Source organism: Muscardinus avellanarius, assembly GCF_963383645.1.
Source record: "Muscardinus avellanarius genome assembly, chromosome: 1".
Taxonomy (NCBI): domain Eukaryota; kingdom Metazoa; phylum Chordata; class Mammalia; order Rodentia; family Gliridae; genus Muscardinus; species Muscardinus avellanarius.
This window is the reverse complement of record NC_137786.1, coordinates 43,014,635-43,038,850: the sequence shown is the minus strand read 5'-3', so window position 1 is coordinate 43,038,850 and position 24,216 is coordinate 43,014,635. Positions and strand designations below refer to the sequence as shown.

At 37.6% G+C, this 24,216-nt stretch overlaps 1 protein-coding gene across 1 annotated transcript in view; it reads right to left on the bottom strand.

The window, feature by feature from the left end:
- ITGA2 (integrin subunit alpha 2) overlaps positions 1-24,216 on the bottom strand; it is a gene marked incomplete at both ends in the record, with an annotated part of 110,592 nt that overhangs the window by 41,833 nt on the left and 44,543 nt on the right. The window contains 7 exons of the mRNA XM_080718029.1: positions 384-549; positions 1,183-1,333; positions 5,465-5,613; positions 8,428-8,555; positions 8,704-8,818; positions 12,995-13,086; positions 16,291-16,400. Coding sequence (XP_080574155.1) covers positions 384-549; positions 1,183-1,333; positions 5,465-5,613; positions 8,428-8,555; positions 8,704-8,818; positions 12,995-13,086; positions 16,291-16,400 — 911 coding nt within the window. The remainder of the gene's footprint in view (positions 1-383; positions 550-1,182; positions 1,334-5,464; positions 5,614-8,427; positions 8,556-8,703; positions 8,819-12,994; positions 13,087-16,290; positions 16,401-24,216) is intronic.

Genomic DNA, 24,216 nt, shown 5'->3' with positions numbered 1-24,216 from the left:
AAAATACATCCCATCTTTTATAATTTTTTTTTTTTTGGCAGTACTGGGGATCGAACCCAGTGGCATTTTACTTCTGATTTACACCCCCAGCCTTATTTTTTTTCTTTATTTTGAAACATGGTCTCACTGAGTTGCAAAGGGCCTCACTAAGTAACTGAGGCTGTCCCCAAACCACAATCCTCCTGTCTCAGCCTCCCAAATGCTGGGATTACAATCGTGTACCCGAATTTTTATAAAATATTTATTCATAGTCTTTCTTACTAACACATACAAGTTTTGATATACAATCTATACAAATTAACCTTAACAGGGCAAGTGTATGACAATGAGATCTTAAAAACTCAAAAGTTTTAAAAGAAAATTCTACAAAGGAGCTCTTTTACCTTCAATGCTGAAAATGTGTTCTCCTAACGTCCCAGCCTTTTCTAGTAGAGCTGCTTCATCAGACACATTGAAAAAGTATCTTTCTGTTGGAAGACTAGCAATTGCTTTGATTTCTTTGATTAAATTTTTAGTATCAAGGGCGTTTCTGTTTAAGTACCCAAGAACCTTGAAAATAGAGGAAGAGGAAAAGAAGGTCATTCCATGCACTCTGATTTTCCCCTTAGCATGATCTAGTCTATTTCTGAACATCATAAACACTCTGAAGAAGTAAATACAGCAGTGTTTCCATAACCACTTAGCTGATAGGATTGAAAACCACCAGGAAGCAGAAAGATAATAAAAAAAACCCTCTTAATAATAAACTTTATTTTTTTCCTTTAAATTTTTTTTATTGGTGCATTATATTCAAACATCATATTGGGGTAAAAAAAATTGTGTGTATAAACATGTACAAATCGCTGATTTAACCCCTCCCCAATTCCCACCCCATTCCCTCCCCGTCCCTCCTTCCCTTGCTTGGCTTAGTGATTGACTTTGATATGTTTAAGTACATTGTGTGTTTTAGAGATCTTCTTCTTCCCCCCTCCTTTCTCCTCCTTTAGGTTGTCTTGTTTGCTCCTCTATAGGATTTCCTTTTTCAAGAGTTCCTCCTATGACCCATTTCTCCCTAACTCTCACATATTAGGGAAAGCAATAATAAACTTTAAATGGCCAATAAAATGTGGACTTGAAAAAGTGATGCTATACAGGAACATGTGCCCATCAACTTCCAAACAAAAAAAGAGAGGAGCCACTTACTGCTATGCCAAACCTCAGTATATTGTCATCGTTGCACTGCTTGATCACAGCTTTCAGTCTCGACCCATCGTGAGATTCACCATCAGTCACCACCACCATGACTTTGGAAGCACCTGGTCGTCCTCCAGAAGCTGGTGAATATGCAAAATCTCTGTGGGAAATAAAATAAAAGACTCACTATCAAAAAATGAAATTAATATGTAGCTCTCTGATTTAAAATAGAAATCCATCCTCTATATTACCAGTAATCTCCTGGGTTCATTGATTGTTTGGATTTTAATCTATTAACCCTTTTCTTTGTGTTTGTTTGTTTGCTTAACATGCTCTTTTACAAACACCTCTCATGTCCAAAGCTTTATTTTTAATCACCTAAGTTTCGTAACCCTTTAATGGTTTCCTTTTCTCATATTTGAACTTTTGGTCCACCTGAAATTTATTTGATACAAGGAGCAAGACAGCTTCCAGCTCCATTTTGTTGCTAGATGGTTAGCCAAGTAGGTGTTCAACAACTTATTTTCCTCTGCCTATAAGATTCTCCTATTACACATTCCTTTTGTATAATGGCAACTGGTTTTGGAAAAACTACTACCTATCTGATTTTACTGAATGCCTATATCTGTTTTCAATTCCTTTCTTCCATTTTAATATTCAATGCTTATTGTAGATTTTTATCTCAATACGTAAGAAGCATGTCAAAATCAATATATTAAAAACTAAGAATATTCTTTTATTTCTTAAAATATTTTATGTGATCCAAATTATATATTAGAAATGTAGAAAAATGCTTCCTGGTTTTAAGCTAGATGAATTTGAATTTTAGTACTCACACCAAACCTTTTTGTGAGTGAAATATACCCTTTAGGGCCTACTGTAATTCTTTGAGGGCAGAATATATGCCTCATTTAGTTTAACCTGTAATGTTTGAACCAAAGTGCAATCTTGAGCATTCAATGAAATAAGGTGAATGGCACAGGGCACTTTACTGAAATGGTGTCACAGTTCTATCCAACATACAGAATTCTATTCAAAGAGATGAAAGAAATAGAAGTAATTACATTGTTACATTCTGGGAGGTATGAGTAAGAAGTTGGGGGATTCTCTTAGCAAGAGGAAGACGAGATCCTTTGCGCTTGGGAAACGGTGGTGGTATGGGATAGAAGACCAGAGTTTCTAGAAGATGGTAGAATCTAGATAAGTCCTGTTTCCATAGACAGTGAACATGTGCCGGGGTCCAGCCCTAGCAGGAGTTGGGGGTCATGTGTTGGTGAGAGAAGAGTCGAGGTTGAGTGAGAGAAGACTCTGACACACGAGACCAGATGCAACTTCTCCAACTTTATTTAGGATTTGTTATAATCTTTATACTTTCTTTTTTGGCAGGATTGACAAAATCACATTCATGCAAGCAGTAAACTTCAAGGACAGAAAAAGTCTTTAACAGACTTCAGGATAGGGTGCCAGATATTTAATAAATCAGAGAAAGTATGCTTTGCTTCATATCATAAGGTCAGCTTGAACTTAATCTTATATTTTGGCCCAAACTAAGGTCAGCTTGAGCTTAATCTTTAGCCCAAACTTTATCCTTGGGAAAAAAAATAAAGATCTTTGCTGACTCAGTCTCCGACATGTCGCTGCCCATCTATTTTAGTTATAATGCATATACATAAAATTCCAATTACACATATTAATTCAAATAATTTTAAAATAATTCTTTTGAAGAGGGAAGGGCTAGTTTATCTCGCGGGGGGACTCCAGCCTTTGCGGGTCCCCCGGTGGAGCTTTTGCTCACGGTCTGCACGAGATGCTATAGCAAACATGGTCATGAAGAAGAAAGTTTTCCAGTCTCCAGATCCCTCCCATAGTAAAATGCTGCACTCACATTTCCTGTGGAAAACAGGGGCTCAGAGAAATCTTTAACTCTAGGGAGGTCATTTTCTTTTCTTTCTTCTTTTTTTTATGTGGAACATATTGAAAATGGCATACATTCAGACTGCACTTGGTTCCCTCTCCCCACCCCATTTTCCTTTCCCCCTCCCAACAGTGAGTGTCCAGGTTAACCATGCTATATTCATACTGTTACACATATTTGGATATAGCTCCTTCATTAATGAACCTCAGCCTTCTTCATCTCTTACCCTTCCATTTCAGCTGTGCTGAGGTTTCCCCTCCATTATCTGGAGTTTCTCTGGTATTCCGAATAATCCCTAGTTTGGGCATATTAGAGAAAACATATATCCCTTTTCTTTCTGTGCTTGACTGATCTCACTTAACATAATGTTCTCCAGGTCTTTCCATCTTCTTGTGAATAACATAATTTTGTTCTTCTTTATAGCTGAGTAGAATTCCATTGTGTATATTTCCCATAATTTTGCAATCCATTCATTTGTAGATGGAGACCTAGGTTGGTTCCATATTTTGGCTATTACGAATTGTGCTGCTATGAACATGGATATGCATATGCTACTGTAGTTGTCTGGTTTCACCCCCTTTGGAAAGATACCCAGAAGTGGTATACCCAGATTATATGGTGGATCCATTCCCAGTTTTCTAAGGAATCTCCACACTGTTCTTCATAGCAGCTGAACTAGTTTGCACTCCTAACATTGTAAAAGAGTTCTTTCCCCACATCCTCGCCAGCATTTTTAATTTGATTTCTTTATGCTTGCCATTCTGATTGGGGTTAGATGGAATCTCAGCATATAGGGAGGTCATTTTCTATAGTATCATCTTTCTTCTCCAAGTCTCACAACTGACCTATCCACTGGCCAACAGCTTATAAAATGGCTTGGCCCAAATGGACATCTTAGAGTCATGAGAGATTAAACTAATCAAATCTTCTCTTCTGGAGAATGTGATTTTGATAGACAAGGAGAGCCACCAAATGTGGAGGCAGCAACTAAAATATACACCCAGACAGAAAGAAGAGACAGATATAACGGGAAATACAGAACTAGAAATGACAGGATGTGGTGACTGACCAGATGTGTGACCTAAGAAGAAGTAAAAAAAAAAAAAAAAGAGAAAACCATCAAATTCTTGAATGAGAAAATAGACAATGGCTTGAATCAAGATGACAAAATCACAAGGAGTGGTAATTGAAGGAAAGAAGCCAGTGTAGGGCATGCTGAATTTGATAAGTGAGCCAACACTGCAAATAAAAAATACCAAGTATCAGCTATATGCCATGCAACTTTTGAGAGAGAGTTCACAGCTAAGGTCACATCAGTGTGTAACCCACACAGAGCAGATGCTGATGCCAAAGGAGGGGACACAATTCTTAAGAGAGGAGGGTTATGAAGAAGAGAGGGCTCTATTTGGTGGAAACATTCAAGAAGGAGCCAATGAATAGGCAAAAGTTGTTGACAAAAAGTTGACAAGAAATAGTTATTGACAAAAAGTCTACTGCATCCCAGAAGTTTGCAGTATCACAACAACTGGGTGCAGGATAGCAAGGCATGTTCAACCTCCTCAAAGATTCAGAGGAGTTGAAGAGGATGAGGCTTGAAGCAGGGCCTCTGGGAGGGTGAGTAAGAGGCCATGCTTGGCTGGTGGCAAAGTTGTAGGCTTCAAGGGAGTGGAGAGAGAAAGTATAGACACTTTTTTTCCCCCCTAAGGAATTGGGGATTTCAGAAGAATCATGCACATACACAAGAAGAAAAATGTAGGAAGCAGGTTTAAGGGAGGGCAACCTTGTTCTCATTTTTCTTTAACAGCAGATGAGTGGTTAGCATTTTGTAAGATTATCTGGTTAAAATAGAGTAAAGGCGAAAGCAATAGAACTAAAAAAATAGAGAAACAGGTAGGAGGGGAATATAATATAGTTGTACAATTAACACTTCCCAGAGACTATAGTTAGTATTATGAACTCATTCAATTAAATTCAGATTCATATATTTATGTTTTTATAGCTGTTGTTAATTTGCACAAAATACTCCATTAGCTTAATTTGTCTAAATGTTTGGTAAATATTGACAAATGATGATAGATTGCTCCATTTCCTCATATTTTAACCAAAGATCTTCTTGTTTCACTTAATTCATATTATCATATGAAAATCATATCCTACTTTATAAAAATCATAGAATCAAAGATTTTTAACTTCATTTTCCAAGTGCCTTCTTAAAAATATTCAAATTTCAAAATGTTCACTTTTATTATTTGTGATTCAAGTGAGGGTTCTAGGTATGTGAGTTTTCTTTTGTCTTTTGCTTCTTTTTGCTTTTGTTATACTTCTTAGCACTTTTATGTTGACAAAATATTGGACTTTTTTTTACGTCAAACTTACCTTGCGAACTGGATTGCTTTGAAAGTGTTTGTGAGGTCTCCCCCATGTTGGTAGGTCCTGGATGTTGCTAGAACCATTTCATCTTTATTTGCAAATGTACTCAAATTAAACACGACTCTTGGATTATTGGCATACTGAATTAACCCAACCTTCAAAAGAGGAGAAGTTTATTAATGGACTGTCATTAAGTTATAGTTTCTTTTAGCCAGTATAATGAAAGTCTAAAGTGCATTTAGACAATTACAATCTTGTTCTCGATGGACATTTTCTTTCTGAGAAATGACATCTATATCTGAGGACCTCAACATATAATAATAGTATTATTGACAAGGAACATGATGTGTTACAGCTCATGATTTGGTTCTCAAGATGTAATCACAGATATTTTTTAAGTACTGCCTTATAATACTTAATATGATAAATATTAGAATAATTTTATTACAGCAGAATTAAATATATATAAATAAACTTTCTAATTATCCCTGGATACAGACTTGTGAAAAACTACAAGCAATCATAGCTAGAGGGTAAAACCCCGATTGAGAATAATTATGCAATAAAAATTCAGAGTTGAACCGGGTGTGGTGGTGCATGCTTGTAATCCCAGCATTTGAGAGGCTGAGATTGGAGAATCACGGTTTGCGGACAACCTCAGCTACTTAGTAATGCCCTCTGAAACTCAGTGAGATCTGGTTTCAAAAAACAAAGAATAAAAAATAGGGCAGGGGGTATAGCTCGGAGGTCGAATGCCCCTGGGTTCCATCCCCAGACCCGCCCCACAAATCAGAGTTTAATAATAATAATAATAATAATAATAATAATAACAACAACAACAACAATAATAATAATAATAATAATAAAATGCATCCCTAAGCAATGCAGTCAATTTGGGTTTATTTACTTTGCTGTATTTCCTCTATTATGAGCTTCAGAACACCTGAAAGAAAGTTTTTGGGTGTGTATGTGGGGCAGAGAATTTCTGACTTTCAGAAAAATACCACTAGACAGAATCTTATCTCAGGCTAAGAGAAAGATGAACTTCTGATAAACATGTCTGGGGACATTCTTTAATCCTTCAGCTCAGAAAGCCCACACCCTTCTATTAATATCCTTGTCTCAAGCCTCAACATCATCTCCTTAGCCTAAGAGATGAATTTTTATGACTAGGAAATGAAAACAGGATATTAGCAGTAAGAAACAAGGCTTTCTGAGGTCAGGATGAAGGAAAAGCAAATGGGGTAAGGTCTGAATTTCTCAGTTTAATTTGCTACTTTTTGACCTGGAGATGGTATGCTAGGCCCTGAGAAGATGGTAAGAAGCATGATATTCCCAGACCTCTTTCTTTATGATAGGATTAGGACATGAGAAGGAGGGAAGGATCAATGTAACTCCAAGGATTCCCAAGTCTAATATGAGAGGAAGGTGGTGGTAAAGTGACCCCCATGACACAGTCCCAGACCTTCTTTGTGAGAAAAGGAGGATTTAAAAATATGGTTTGTATTAGCTCTTACAGAAAGGTCAAATTTTGGTAGATATTAGATCTTATAAAAAGATTAAATTTGGTTTGAGGGAAAAGAGACTAAGTTAAATATCTTCCCAGACAGGAATAAGATACACTGTGGTGGGAAGACAAAAAAAGAGAAAAGCCATAAATTCTATATAAGATTATTAAATAAAATCAGCCATGTTCTGTACAGTAACCCATGTAGAGCCAGCAAACAAGCAGATACCTTAAGATACCTTTAACAGGGTTGCTTTTCCAGAAACCTATGCTATACCTAGTATTATTTAATCTTTTTTTCTGGTTAAAAAGTCACAATAAAATTTCCAAAGTCTCTGCAGGCATTAATGTGCTCTTGGTACTGAAAAGCAATCAGTATTTTGTAATACTGAATTGGGGAACTGCACATGGCGAACAACAAAACAAATTTCAATAAAGATAACAGCAAAGTACAAAGGGAGACTGTTCCCACAACTGTTCCTAGATGGTGGGGTGAGGATCAAATGTAACTCTGGTGGCTCTGTGAACTGCTTCCTGCTAATGTTGGTTCACTAGGAGGCTACAACCGGAAAGAAAGGCAGGCCCAACAAGACAGGGGAAAATGACAAAGATGAAGGACCCAAACCACAAAATTTAGGAATAGGATAATATATATATATATGGGATCTCACTGTGCCACCCAGGCTGGCTTCGAACTCTTGGGTTCAGAGATTTTTCGGCTTCAGTCTCCTGAGAATGTGGACTATGGGTGACACTTCTGTTGTTTTTTCTTTTCTTTTTCTGCAATGCTAGCAATTGAACCCAGAGCCTTATGCATGTTAGGCAAGTGCTCCACCACTGGGCTATATTTCTATGCTTCTACTCAATCTTACAGAATCATGAAGCTTTCCTGAATTTTGGTTGTCTACCTAAAGAAGATATAAAAGCAAACTAAAGACTTCTTAAAGACAGAGAAAACTATATCAAATTATATAAAGGATTTGATCTTGTGTAGAAAAAGGCAGGCTAGACTAGACTAAAATAAAAGACTAGCAAATAATAAGTGGTCAAATTATGCTTAGTTTTATCAATTTCAAAATCTTAGGAATTATTGTTTTATTAGCAAGGAATAAACAAAAGAAATTCAGTATTAGTCCAAGTAGACATAAAATATATATTCAATGCTAAAATATTTAGATAAACACTTAGGTTAAAAGGGAAAAAAATAAGCAACTGCATGAAGATTTTAGTGTTATTTTCCACACTATTTTGTCAGAAATAAAACTCTTAAGGTTATAAGCACAGGACAAAGTCATGGGTAAAATAATAATCCATAGTAGACAAATTTCAGTTGACCTTGAAAGTTATCATTAAATGTATTTAATACAAAGATTTGGAAATGCAAAAGTTAAGCCTTCATATTTAGTATTCTTTTCTCAGAAAGAAAGCTATGGGTTAGTTTATGTCCTACTTATGTTCATACCTGTGTCTTTTGGGGTCCTATATCCAGGCCTTGAACAAATTTTTCCAAAAAGTTCTTGACTGCGTCCCAGGGATAAATACTATTGGATTCATCACATACAACTACAACATCTATGAGAGAAGGGCAGGCTAGAAAAAGATACAAGAAGCAGATAAATAATAGTCAAATTTCACACCCATATAAAAATAGAGACTCACAGAGGGGTTGGGAAGGACTTGTTGATACATCCTCCCCTCCCCCATCTTTTAATGCAAGACCTTTTCATTCATAACTTACTTTGAACTGCAGGTGAGAAGCTTTTCAAGAGCTGAAAGTCAGGACTGACGTCAGAACAAACACCAGTGGTATAATAGTGATTTCCACACTGTTGTGCCCAGAGAGGGCCACATGTCTTCAAAGAAATGAGAAGAAAAAAAAAAAGTGAAAACATGCAGAAAATGCTAAACTTCTACCTCTCTATTTGTGGCTGAGGAGCCATTTCTACTAAGAATGTTCAACTCTTTGAGGAAGGCCTCCCTGGGGAGGGCAAAGTGATGGAGAAGAAGGTAAGCCGTGCTCTGTGTCCAGTGGCAGCCCTCCCAGGAGAAGGCTGTTGGCACTGGCAGGGAGGTTGTCAGTGAAGGGAGGAGACCATTAGGTTACCTTCTAAGCAAGAGAAAGAGCGCTTTTCTTCCAGAGAACACCAGAACAAACAGGCCAAATTCAATTTGTTGTTGTTGTTACTAGGGCTTAAATCCAGGTGCCTTCTAACTGAGCTATACTCCCAGACTTTTTTATTTTGTATTTTGAAACAGAGTCTTGCTGAGAGTCTTGCTAAATTGCTGAGGTTGGCCTTGAACCTGTGATCCCCGTTTCAGCCTCCCAAGTACTGGGATTAAAAGTGTGTGCTATCACACCTGGTTTGTAGGGTTGTTTTTTTTTTTTTTTAAGTCTTAGTTACTAGAGCCTCAGGTGCTCCGCCTGTTAAATGAAGATAACTGTATCTCTTGTCTTTTAAGGTTGCTGCAAAGGTTATGGTCTATAAACATAAGATGACTTTGGATAGTGTCAGGGAAACAGCAAGTGCTACATCCTGGCTAACCAGCATCCTTGTGATTGTTTGAATATCACTTTTCTTCATGTCCCTTCTTCCATTCAGAGTACTCAGCAGAAAACAAGTGCCCCCAAGAGCCAGGCAGAACCCTTAAAGAGTGCTGGTCTGGGATAGAAGTCATGGGGAATGAAGAAAATATTTCTTATGGACAGGGACAGGCCATTGGGTCCCTTCCCACCACTGCTATGAAAGAGATTTTGCAGTTTTCCTGAGTATACAGGGCAAAATTTGTGCACAGTTTGCTAGCTTAAACAAAATATATGATATATAAATGAGATTTGAGGACTGCTAGTCTTTTTTTAACCTTTGCTATAAAGTATTTCTTTACTTTCAGATGTTCAAAGCCTCTTAATTCATTCAGGCACCAAGCTTCACACGTACCTCCTTGCCCACAGTATCTATACTCCCCTTCCCAACATCACCATTAACACCATCCCAATCCTCTCCTCTTCAGTCCTTGAGTGAGTGCCAGGGACTTCTGATTCAATCATGATTAAGACATATGGGAAACATTAGATTAAACAGTGTTAAAATCACCTGATGGAAAAGGAGACCAGCAGGAAAGAGAAGTCATCATGATCCTAAGAATCATCTCATACAGAGTTTAACGTTATGTAAAGCTGTGGATCAGATGTAAAACATTTAAAGCATTGATCTTGAGTAAAGATCAATTATAAAAATGGAATGGAAAAGTCTGGACTTGCAAGAAGCAATTGTAAAACAAAAGGGAACTTATTTGACCTAGTTTAACTGTTAGGAACGTAATGGTTAGAAGCAGCTGTGGTCATATTTCATGCTCAGTGAAAATGGAACAATTTTTCTTCTACAAAACTGGTTCATTTTGCGAATTAGTTAGGAAAAAGTTATTACTAATGTTTCTGGCTAATTTACAAAAAATAGGTACTAATTATTGACTCACATCTGCATTCTTACATTTTTTAATTATCTTGAAAAATAGCTTATATTCAAGAATATATATTTTCTTTCATAAGCAATGGAAAACAGCATTAAGAAGTTGAAATCAGAACATTCCAATTGTTAATGCCAGAACATTCCTGCTTTAAACCCAGAATTTAAGAAAGTTAAAAAATGTGATGATTGTCAGTCTTCTTCACATAATTCTGAAGAGTGTCTTATGATTTTGACCTATTAGTTACAGTAAAACACTTCAGACATTTTATCTCTTTCTTTCTCTCTTCCTCTCTCTCTCCCTCCCTCCCTCTCCCTCTCTCCCCTCTCCTCTGTTTCTCTGACTCTTTGATTGCTACATTGACTGTTAATCTTTCAAGTTTTCTTACAATTTTATTTTGTTTTATCTTACTTTATATATTAAAAATTTTGTGACACATTGCACAATCCTTATTTTTCAGTATGTTCCTCTTTCTGACTTAATCTTCATACAAACAAAAAGCATAAAAGTAGCCCTATTATAAGGCTCTTTGAATATCAAAACCCATGGAGATTCATAACTCACTACAATATTCACTTAGGCACTGAAGCAACACAAAAAATAAGCAATATTTAATTTATTTAAAGGTAACAAAAGTGAGCACATTAATGACATAGATAAAATTAATGTAAAGTTAAATTAGGCTAAGATAATTATTTTCAGTACTAAGGATTTAACTTAGGGGAATTTTACATACAAGTTACATCCCCAGTCCTATCTATTATTCTTTATTTGGAAACAAGGTCTCTAACAAGCATGTACCACTATGCCCCACTAAGGCTAAGACCATTTTAACAGGGCCATACAAATATGTAGTCTATTACTTCATGATAAAGTAGAAATTTCAAATAAGACTGAGATTTTGTCTTTCAACTTTTTTTTTTGATGTATTGGGGATGAAACTAAGGGGTATTCTACCTCCAAACTATACCCTTAGCCCTATTTTTTATTTGTTATTTTGAGACAGGGTCTCCATGAGTTGCAAAGGGCCTTACTAAGTAGCTGAGGCTGTCTGGAAACCATGATCCTACTGTCTCTGCCTCCCAAATGCTGGGATTACAAGTGTGTGCCACATGCCCAGTGCTTCAACTTTTTTTGATGTGTAAAGTTTTTCATTTTTATATATAATCTTAAAATATTTTTAAAACATTTTTTAAAATGTCCCATATTATTCTTCTATTATTTCTTCTTCTTCTTCTTCTTTTTTTTTTTTTTTTTTTTTTTTTGGTGGTACTGGGGTTCCTGGAAGCCCTTCTACCTCCGGGCTACACTACCAGACCTATTTTTTTATATTTTTATTTGGAAACAGTGTCTCTTAAGCCAACACAGCTGGCTTTGAACCTGCGCGATCCTCCTGTCTCTGCCTCTCAAGCGCGGGGATTACAAGCGTGGGCCACCATGCCTGGCTATTCTTCTATTATTTCTAAGCTGAGAAATTCATTTGTACCTCAGAAAATTTCTATTTTCTTTTTTTTATATTAACTGTATAATTCCCTTAAAAAATTAAGCTGGAGGATGTGGTGCACATTTGTAATCCCAGCATTCTGGAGGATGAGATAGGAGGATCACAATTCTTGGCATGCCTCAGCTACTTAGTGAAGTCTTTTGCAACTCAGTGAGAACTTGTTTCAAAGTAAAGAATAAAAAATAGGGCTGGGGTGTAGCTCGGGGGTAGAATGCCTCTGGGTTCCATCCCCAGTACTGCAAAAAAAATTAATTTGGATATAAAATTATTAACTGGTTATTTGTTCTTGGAATATATTTGTTAAATGAGAAATTCTATTCTACTGATTTGCGATGTGTTTTCATAGCATTTTAGAAACTATAAAAGAGTAAAAACTAATATAAGACATCATAAAAGATTGCACATGCCTTAAATAATATCAAATTGGCCACTATTATAGCAAATGATTAAAACTAAAAATACTTGTTGGCTTTGATACTACTTTCCAAATTAACCTCATCTAACGTGAATGGTCCTTCAGGAAGTAGAAATGAGACCTGGGATTTTGATATTATAAGCAAATACAAATACTAAGCACACATTCCAAGGGCAAAGGAAGAATCAGTGTTTTTTGTTTTTTAGTACTAGGAATGGAACCCAGGGGCATTCTACCTCTGAGTTACAACCTCAGCCCAAATTTTAAGTCTTGTTTTATTTTTGAAACAGGGTCTCACTGAGTTGCAAAGGGTCTCGCTAAGTAGCTGAGGCTGTCTGCAAACTGCAATCTTCCAGTCTCAGCCTCCCAAATGCTGGGATTACAAGCGTGCATCACCACACCCGGCTCAGTGTTCTTTTTCCTCTTTTTCCCCCCAAAACATTCTGCTGTAATGGTTTTGCTGAATACCTAAGGTCTGCACATCAATTGACTGTGACTTTGCATTGGAAATCCAAATAGCCTAATTCATCCAAAAGCAAGCTCGGATGTTCAAATATCAAGACCCGATGTATGTGGAGGGAAGGGAGAAGACACTGGCTACAAGCTTTTTGAAGAGGAGTGAGGATTTGAGAAATAAACACTCACAAGAAAGCCTCCGGTTCCCACGTTCCGTGTGAGGGTCAAGCCGAGGTTCATATTGGCTTTCATCTCATTTACATTTGGGATGGTCACGGAAGCTTTCAGAGGAAAAGAGATTTTCAAAAGTGGTTAGTCCTTACATTTACTTAAAGCTGTTTAAAAACAAATAGGCACACCCATTTGTATAAATAGTATTAAACATAGTATCATATATCCAGGAGCTCGAGTTTTACATAATGAGGTACAGGGAGCTGAGCTGCCTCCATGATCTGCAGCTAATGTAAATGTGTGAGATTGCAGGGTTTGGGCTCAAAGAGGGCACCGGAATCCAATTATTTTTACAATGTTCTAACTTAATCAAATACCAGTGATGACACCATTTATTGCTGTTTGTTACTTCTGCTCTTTCTAGTGTCATATTGGTTTTATTTATTGCCTCTTTCCTAGATTATTAAAAATATCCTATCACCTGTAATCTTAGTATTTGGGAGGCTGAGACAGGGGATTGCAGGTTTGAGGATGGCCTCAGTAACTTATTGAGTCCCTGTTTCCAAATAAAAAATAAATTTGAGCTGAGAATGTAGTTCAGAGGTAGAACACCCCTGAGTTCAATCCCCAATAATACACACACAAACACACCCTTAAAATGTTTTCAATAAACACCATCTGATAGCAGCTGGCTCAAAGCAGTTGGTGAATTTTAAAAGGAAATCATGACACTAGCCAGGTGAAATAATAAATGAATCTTTCCTACCTTTTCTCCCACTGAACGGGGAGAAGCCATATCCCTTCTAGAGCTATGGAGCCCTGCAGTTCTCCTTAATTACACCACTAACTCAAGTTCTCTGTTCTTGGCCCAGCCATCAGTGTCACTTTAGCCATCTTTAGTTGGATTCTTTCTCTCCTTTCCCAGGGTGATTGTTAGAAAACTCCACTATTCTTCTCAAGCCTCCAACATCGACCCAGACCCTGCTCCTCTCAGTGAAAAAAGTGTCTATTACAGAGAAGACCAGTGCCAGTCTGGGCAACCTCAGCTCCACTCTGTCACGACATGGGTCCATTCTGGAGCTCCTACCTCTTCCCTCCTCAGAGAACAGTGCGGTCTCCCTAAGACTCACTTTCCCAGGTACCTGTGACTTTGATCCCCTCCACTTAAGTTGATACTTAAATAATAGTCACTTTTTGCCACCTACTGACACTCTCTTCTAGAAGAATTTCCATTTATTTATTTATTTATCTATTTATTTATTCTTATTGGTATATTGTAGCCATACATCTTAGTGAGGTACAGGATGGTAGAGGCCTATATGCACATATCACTCAGTTAACCTTCCCCAGTTCCCACCCCATTACCTCCCTCCTCCCTCCTTCTTATGTTTGTTTTAGTGATTGACTTTGATACGTTTGTGAATGTACATCATGTATATTAGGGAGTTTACTTCTCCCTCCCTCCCATCCCCCTCAGTTAGGTCACCTTATTTGCTCATCTAAGGTTTTTCCTTCTTTGACTAGAGTTCTTATGACCCATTATCTCCCTAGTTTCTGCATATTAGAAAGAACATCTGATTTTTTACTTTTTGTGACTAATCTCACTTAGTATAATGTTCTCTAGTTCCATCCATTTCCCTACAAATGACATAATTTTGTTCTTCTTTATGGCTGAATAAAGTTCCATTGAGTAAAATTCCAAAGTTGTGTAATACATTCATCTGTTGTTGGACATCTTGACTGGTTCCATAGTTTGGCAATCATGAATTGTGTGGCTATAAACATAGATATGCATGTATTTGTTTAATAGTTTGGTTTCCATTCTTTTGGATAGATACCCAGAAGTGGTATTGCTGGGTCATATGGTAAGTTCCTTCCCATTCTTCTGAGGATCCTCCATACTGTTTTCCAAAGAACTTGCATTAATTTGCAATCTCACCAACAGTGAATTATAGTTCCCACCTATCCACATCCTCACCATTATTATTTGTTGTGTTTTTAATGATTGCCACTCTAATTGGAGTTAGGTGAAATCTCAGAGTAGTTTTGATTTGCATTCTCTGATTGCTAATGATGATGAGCACTTTTCATGCATTTCTTGGCCATTTGAATTTCTTTTTTTCAAAGTGTCTATTTAGTTCACATGCCCATTTTTTGATTGGCTTGTTTTTTTAGTGGTAAGTTACTTGAGTTCTCTGTATATTCTAGATATTAGTCCTCTAACAGAAGAGTAGTTGGCAAAATTTTTCTCCCATTCTGTTGGCTCTTGGTTGAGATTCTTGATAGTATCCTTTGCTGTACAGAAGCTCTTCAGTTAAATGCAATTTCACATATTGATCTTCCTTTTGATTTTTTGTACCTTCGGGATCTTGTTGAGAAAGTTTTTACCTGTGCCTCTGTGTTGAACTGTTGACCTATGCCCTCTTTAAGTAGCTGCATGGTCTCTGGTCATTTTCTTTTTTTTACTACGAAGATCTAATCTTGCTGTCTCATACAGCTATCTGTCCCAGCTTTCCTTTACTGCTGCTCAACTTCTAGAAATGGAGGCTGGATTTCACTCCTGCTACTTCCCACCCACTCCTAAGTTAGTTACCTGCTTCTTCCCTTAGCACTACTGCATTGGTAATTCAAGAGAGTAAGTTACACAGAATATGATTTGGTAGAATGCAGAAAGAAAATTAGAGAACTTTTTATGTGTATATTTTTCTTTCAAATTTTTCTTTAGGCAAATAATCATTAAGAAGATAATATATCCTCACATGTATATAACTTTAAACAATAAGAAACATATATTAGGAGTAAGTGTTCAAAAGTTAAGGGTGACACTATACATTAGAGATGATATAATAAAACTTGAACACTCATTGATAATATATATTAATCTAAATAATACTAGTGATAAACTGAAAATATAAACACATATATCTATCTGGCACATATATATGCCACAAACACAGCAAGAAACTCATGTTTCTAGATTTAATGTTTGGAAAGAGGAAGGAGAGCGATCTTGGTTGTCTTAGATTTCTATAAGTAATTAACAAAATCATCATAAATGTTGATGAAAACTTGTCTGTGGTCTGGGCTAGATGGTCCAGGAGGCAGCCTATTTCCCACGTCTTGTTAAGTTAGCTCTTCAAATAGTTTTGAAAAATTGGATTCAATGAGGCCCATATGACTGAAGAGATTAAGGCATAAAGTTGTCTACATTTCTTGAAAACCAAACTGATTATTTTGCCATTATTTTTGAATTGAGTATATGACCAATGAGACTATGTTATTTGTAAAAAATCATACTGCTCATTACAACTTACTTTGCAAGTTCAGTTTTTCACATGTATTAGTAGATGTGTCAATAGGGCATTTGTAGACATCTCCCATTCGGTTCTTGGGAAAGCCACTCCAAGGTGAACCAACCAGTAACCTAGAAACAGGATTTTGATTTTTCATTAGTCATAATACATTAAGCATGGTTTCTTAAAGATAAAATTAACCACAAGTCAGTGAAAATATACTTAAATTTATAAGTGAACAGTTCATAAATATGTGTGTATCACACATATTTATGTATTAAGGTTTTAATCCAGAGTCATCCTAACTCTGAGCTATATCCTTAGCTCCATTTTATCTTTGTATTTTGAAATAGGGTCTTGCTAAGTTGCTGAGGCTGGCCTCAATCCTATGATCCTCTTGCCTTAGCCTCCCAAGTACTGGGATTATAGGCATGTGCCACCAAGGTTGGCAGTGTATATTTGCTTCCTTTGCCCATTTTCCTTTCTTTTTAACTGATCAAGATCCCTGAAGAATGAATGTCTGCTGTATGGCTAGTTTACCACACACCCTGGGAGGGCTCTCCAGAGAGAGCAGTGCTGTCCAAGACAAACAATGCAAACCACAAATGTGAGCCACACACTTCACTTTAAATGTGCAAGTAGCCAACCACAACCATAAAATAAGAAGCAAGAGGTGAAATTTATTATATTAGTACATTTTATTTAACTCAATGTTTGCAATCAATACAAAAATTATTAAGTAGCTATTTTTATCCTCCCCTAACTAACTCTGCAGTATAGTGTGTATTTTATCCTCAGAGCATGATTTAATATGGGCAAGTAACATGTCAGGTATTCAAGAGCCATATTTGGCCACAGGCTACCATATTGATCAGCATAGATCTCAATAGTAAAATCATATTATAACCAAGAGCAACAGATAATATTTTTTTAGTTCTTTCTATGCCCTAAGTGCTGTCATATTAAGCAATTTAGGGAGCAGATGAGTTAGCTGAGTGGCTTCATATTTTTTGTCTTTATAAGGGAATACTTGGCCAAAAACACAGAACAAATATCATGGGCCTCTCCTGCGCAGCAGTGTGTGCCTATCTAGAATGTGCAGGATGGGGCTGGTGCTCACATCCTTCCTTTGGTTACTTTCACTTCCTGCAGAGCCTCTCTAACTAGAGACTGTGTTTCTCTGCAGAAGCCCCAGATGGTAGTAGTAGCAGGCTTACTGCAGCATTCAGTTAAGGAGGAAGCGTATTTGCTTCCATATTTTTTTGTGTGTTAAAGTTGGGAAGAATTAAGTTATCTGTGAAATTTAAATTTTCATTAGTCTTCTGCAAAAGTAATTATTATTAAATGTGTGCTCATATTAAGTGCTATAGTTGATGCAATTAAAAAATCAAAACTAAGGCAGACTCTCCTCTATTCTGCTAGTAAAACTTCAGAAAATGTATGGTAAGTAAAAAAAATAACAATACAGATGAACTGATGGGTAGGTATGACTCAGTTCCCCTTTAAACAAACTTTAAGATGGTCAAAAGCTGCAAAAATGGGCACTGGAGAATGAAAGTTGATAGTTTGGTAATAAATTTCTTTCTCTGTTCATATTACACAATTATTCTTATTCAGCACTCTAGGATATTTTAATTCAGTTAACTTTGATTAAGGTTAGAATTGAAAGATTTTTTTTCTTTTTACAAGCAGCTCATTTAGCATAATTTAGCTACTAAAATATTATCCCAGTTGGGATTACAATAAAACTAAGCATATAGTTTTAAGGTTTTTTTGTTTGTTTGTGGTACTGGGGATGGAACCCAGGGGAATTCTACCTCCGAGCTACACCCCCGGCCCTATATTTTAGCCTTTATTTGGAAACAGTATTTCACTGAGTTGCAAAGGGCCTCACTAAGTAGCTGAAGCTGTCCCGGAACCACAATCCTCCTATCTCAGCCTCCTAAATGCTGGGATTACAAGCATGCGCCATCATGCTGGAATGTTTTGTTTTGTTTTTAAGACAGATATCTGGATGTTGGATGTGATCAAGTTTCCATTTTCACTTTAGTAGAGAGAGGGACTCGGTGGCAGGATTTGGAATGCACATGAGCATATCAGATGTTCTCCAAATTCATGACTGCTCAGAGGAAACTAGCAATCTCATAATGTCTCTGTGCTATGAAAACCATTTCCCCCCAGCTCAGTACTTTTCACCTGCACAAGTCCTTGGTCTCATCACTGGGTTTGCACAGCATTCATCGCAACTCTGTGTGCTGAGCATATATTAAGTGAAAAGAAGAAATAGAGATACTCTGTCCATTCCTTTTTTTTTTTTTTCCAACTCTGCCCCTTTCCAGTACCTTCCCGAAGCCCCAATTTTCCAGTTAATTACTTATACTGAATTCAGCTCCTCGTCCACATCAGATCCTCCCTTGCCTCCACACCTTCACATATGCTGTTCTGTGCTGGGAAGTTCCGCCCATTAGTTAGGTCTTTTGTTAGTCACCACTTCCTCCAGGAAGTGTCCCTGAGTCTTTCAAATCTGAAGACTGAATCTCTCCTAGAGATGAAAGATAAACAAAGGCTGAGAATCTTAAGCCTATAGCACTGAATGACTGACTACCTGTTAAATCAATGAATGAGAAGACAATTATGTGAGCCAAGGAATGAAAGGTTCTGTGCAATTAATTAAAAAATACTTATGGTTGAAGGAAAGTTAAGTAGAAAATCCTTAATTCTCTTCTAATTGTGAAGTATATTTTTTGGGGGGAGGCTAAAAACAGGGGTAAAGAAACCAAGAAAGTCAAGAGAAAGATGTTGTTCACTGTTACTGTTCTGGAAGCTGTCTCTGATTCACCTCTCATGTATCTATTATGCATCAAAGTTATATATTTTTAAATTTTAAATAAAAGCTGACTGTGGAGTCTGTATAGGAAAGAAAATAGCACCTTACAGGGAAAAAAAAAAAACTATCACAGGAAATGTGCTTCAGCTTCTTGGCATGCTAGAAATTCTAAAATACAGCATATCTATTCTATTTGTTGGTACAAGACTTTCCAAACATTGGTTTAATCTACAAAGCACATCTGAGATTATCTTATCTCCATTTTACAGATGGAACCCCTGAGCCACAGAGGCACGAGCAGCTTACACATGATCAGCTAGCTAGGGAGAGGCAAGTTTGCTGATTTGGAGGTGTATGTGTTTAATCTGTCAGCTGTTTTCCTTCCCCTTAGCCTCAGAAGGCCTGGCATAGGAAGATGACTTGGGTCCGTAGAGCTAGCATGGAGTAGATGCCAGAAATGGAGGGCCTGGCCACCTAACTGAGTGGCGTGATGCAGAGAGCACTGCAGACAGACATCTACCACGGTTGTTCTGTGAGAGTTCAACCCCATGGTGCTGTTCAACCCCAGGCTGCTGTTTGCAAGGGTGGGTAAGGACAGGGTGTGTTCAGATCATAGCAAACATGGTAATTCAGGCGACTTCTAATATCCCCATTTTCATGTCCTCATCACAGCTCAAGAGAGACACACTAAGGAATATAGTTTAAATACTCTCCTGATCTAGTATTGAATTGTTTTGGTCCTCGGAGCTCAGAGCAGTAAGTAGCATCACTATCTGTCATCTCCAGGAGAAAACACAAGCTTATTTGATGTATCCCATCTACTAACTGTTCTCTGGGCACTGCTCCCTGACCTCCTCCCACCTCATCTAAAAATTAGGGTCTGATAACCTCAATATTGCAGAAAGTTCTGACATCACCACTAGCTCTGGGAGGACTGTGGTCTCCTCAGTTGCTGGACAGGAAGGAGAGAGATGCGAGGCTCTGCGTGGTTGAGAGCCACTCAGCAGGAAGGGCATGGGAGCGCTTGGAATTTTCTCAAACAATCCAAAGCAATACAGCAAATCCTTGGCAGTTTTATGCTGTTCTAAACCTGAATGTGAGACAACAGAAGCAGTGGAAAACCAGACCCTGAAGGTAACTGTTGAGTAACTAGGGTGTCCTCATCATCTCCAACTCACTCTTTAAATATCCTGAATCACATTAGAAAGTAGCCTCTAGATCCCCTTAATGACTACAGAGAGCTTTCAAAGAAGACACCCACATCCTTTACTGGAAAAATTCCAGCAGACACTATGCCTCCTTCCACCCTGAGGGCTCAGGAAAGTCCTGGTGCCAGACTAGTCACCTCAGGGGGAGAGCCTATGACATCACCAACTGCCACTCCTCTCAGGAAATGATGACACTCCCGAATTAATCAGAAGGGAAGTGAGGGAGGCTGGCATACTTATTTATAAAATTTTAGCTAATCAGCTGTAGTAGGAAGAAACACAACATTGCAGAATTTTAGAAAGTTGGGGTAGGAGGACAGACCGGTGGAAAAACCCTGTTGAAACATGGGAAAACTTCGTGATCTCATGGATTTTATTTAATTACAACCAGAAAAAAAGAGCTGCCTAAACAGCCCTGCATGCTGACCCTCAAACCAAAACAAAAATCCCATGATATAAACTCCTCTTTTCCTACAGTGAAACTGGGAATTCATCCAAGACTACTTTAAATAACACTTACTGTTCAATTATCTTGTGGGAAAATAGTGATTATGTAGACTCCCAAAACAGAGCCAATTTGCCTACCTCCAGTGGAATACTTTGTTTAGCTAGTAAACAGTACTTAAGGTGGTGTAGGTAGGGTAGGTTGAAACCCACAATCCAGGAACTGTTATAAATATCTTCCTTGGGTCTGTGGGTCTATAAACTCTCCAAGTGATCCTTCCACACTGGGTTTTTTTTTTTTTTCCTCTAGGGATTATGGAGAGAGGTGCACTTAAAATAATCTAGCAAAACATTTTGTTTTATTCAATTTCAACAAATTCTTGTTGAACTCCTATGGGATCAATATGTTGCACAGTTCCAGAGTGTCACATTCTTATGTGAACTCAGTGCCCTGGGCCTGGTGCAGTGTACAATCTGTGAGACTGTACATGGAGACTTATTATGGGCCATACTCAATTCTAGACACCGGGGGTACTTTACTGAATAAAGTAATAAAAAATTTCTAGCCTTGTAGTGCTTACATTCTAGTGGGAGAAGCTAGACAATAACTCAGTTAATAAGTAAACCAATCAGTGTTTCTTGAGACAAAATGAGCAGGATGGAGTTAAAAGTGTGGGGTAGAGAATTGTGTAATCTTTTTAAATTTTTTTTTGGTACTGGGAATTGAACCCAGGGGTATTCTACCTTCAGGCTATACTACCCACACACATTTTTCCTCCTCCTCCTCCTCCTCCTCCTCCTCCTCCTCCTCCTCCTCCTCCTCCTCCTCCTCTTCTTCTTCTTCTTCTTCTTCCTCCTCCTCCTCCTCCTCCTTCTCCTTCTCATCCTTCTCCTCTTCTTCTTCCTCCTCCTCCTTCTCCTCCTCCTTCTCCTCCTCCTTCTTCTTCAAAAACAGGATCTTGCAAAATTGCTAAGGATGGCCTCAAACCTATGATCCTCCTGTCTCAAGTACTGGGATTACAGGCATGTGCCACCATACCCAGCTAGTTTAATCTTTATTAGAGTGGTCAGGGAAGGGCTCACTGGGAAGATGACATCTACATAGACACTTGAAGGAGGTAAAGGGCTGGCCACAGGACTGGTGGAGGGGAAGTCGGGGCTGTGGGAACAGCCCAAGGCTTTAAGAGAGTTCACTTAGCAACATATCTGATAGGAGATGAAGTAACACTGTAATTGGGCAGAGCAAATGGAGACCTTATATAACTAGAAGGGCTCAGCTTTTTCTTTGAGTGAAGTGAGAAAGGCCTTGTAGAGTTACGAGTAAGGTATGTTGTGAAGGTAGGGCCAGCAGGATTCTTGAGGGGTGGGTCTTTGAATTAAAAAATAAGTTAGAAAAGCAAGCAAGCAAGCAAGCAGGCAATAAATAAAGAGTCATGGACAACTCCAAGATTTTTAGATGATAAACTAAAAGGAATGAGACACTCTCGTCAGATTAAGTGGGATACTATCAGCAGAGTGGAGTTTCAAATAGAGGCAGCTCAGAAATTCAGTGTGAGCTACTTTAAGTTTGAGATGTCTATTGGACATCCAAGGGAATATTTTACATCGCATTAGAAGCTATTGAATATCTGCATTAATGTGGGAAATCTTTAAGCCATACAAATTACTGTTTAATACATTGAATATATGAATATATGAATGTAAATTATATATAATTGTATATGGATACAAATTAATGTTTAATACATTGTTTAGTTTCAAGTCATTGAAAATACAAGGTGGCTGGTTGAGTTCTAAGTGGCTACCTGCTTCTTTTTTATAAAAAATATATACTTTTACTGCGGATTTGTAGTTACACGTCATGAGGTTCAGAGCGACAGAAACGTACATGCACACAGCAGCTGGTGTGTTTCCCTCTGGATCACACCCTGTTCCCTCCTTTCATACATATTGTTGAGATTGGAATTGATAACTTCATATATGTACATAGCATGATTTAAACTGCTTTTTTTAAAAAAAATCAAATCTCCCTTTCTCTTCTCCATCTCCTTCTCCAAATCCCCTCCCATTATTCTACTGGTCTCTCCTCATTTATCTGAAGTCCCTTTTGTTTTCCAATTTCTCTCTAGCTTCCACATATGAAAGAAAACATACAACCCTTCAGTTTCTGAGACTTGCTGATCTCAGCATAATACGCTCCAGTCCGTTAATATTAGACCATCTAATTATCTGTTTCCTGCCACTGACTTCCTTATGGCTGAGTAAAACTCCATTGTTTGCATACACCACAGTTTTATAAACCATTCATCTGTTGAAGGACATCTGGGCTGGTTCCATTATTTGGCTATTGTGAATCATCCTGCTGCTATAAACCTGTATCACTATAGTATTCTGACTCCAATTCCTCTGGAAAGCTACCCCAGAGTGGTATAGCTGAGTCCATTCCTGGTCTTCTGAGGAACCTTCACTCTGTTCTCCATAGTGGCTGTACTAATTTACAATCCCACCACGAATGTCTAAAATTTCCCTTTTCATATCCTTACCAGCTTTTACTGTTGTTTGTATTCTTGATGATTGGCATTCTAACTGGAGAGCTGAATGGGATCTCAGTGTGGTTTTCATGTGCATTTCCCTGATTGCTAAAAATGTTGAACCCTTTTTCACATACTTATTGGCCCTTTGTATTTCTTCTTTTGAGAAATTTCTACTCAGTTCAATTACCCATTTTTTTAATTGGGGTTTTATTTTAGTGTTACCTGCTTCTTGGTAGTAAATGTAAAAGGAGTTTATGATGCAAAGAATCCACATGTGAAGACTGAGTCTTTGGGAAGGGGAAAGACAGGTAAAGAGAGTGCATCCTTTTGGTCTAGATTTAATATTTAAAAATTTTGGCATATGTTGAAGGGCAACTTTAGTATTTAAATCCAATTTTGCTGCCTCAGACTTTGTTGGCTCTCAGATCGCTTCCTCAATTAGTGGGATAGTTAAGCCCTCAAGGTCTTTCAGTGTCTGAATGCAGAATCCAGCAATCGCATTAATGCTAAAACATTGTAAGCCTATTATTCTGCCTTAAAAAACCTGGAAACTAGTCTTTGCACTGGAAGCCAATGAATCAATACAAACTGATTATTGCTTCAACTCATCCAGCATGCAGTTTTCCTGAAGTTAAAAATCAGAAGCTTAAATATTCACTATAAAGCACTGTGATTATACAAATTCTCATTCTTGCCCTTATCCTTGGGGAGAGGGCTGTGGTTTTAAGATTACCACATTTTAGCAATTAAAGCTATGGACCAGTACTTTTCAGTTAGGTGCTTTGAAAAATGATTGTTTTATTGGTGATAAAAATGGAAAGGGCAACAATATTGTAAACTAGATTTTAGTTTATAAAGCATTTTTATGTGCATTCTCTCCTTTGATCCTTATAAATACTCTGTGAGGTGGTGTTATAACTATTTCTGTTTTAAT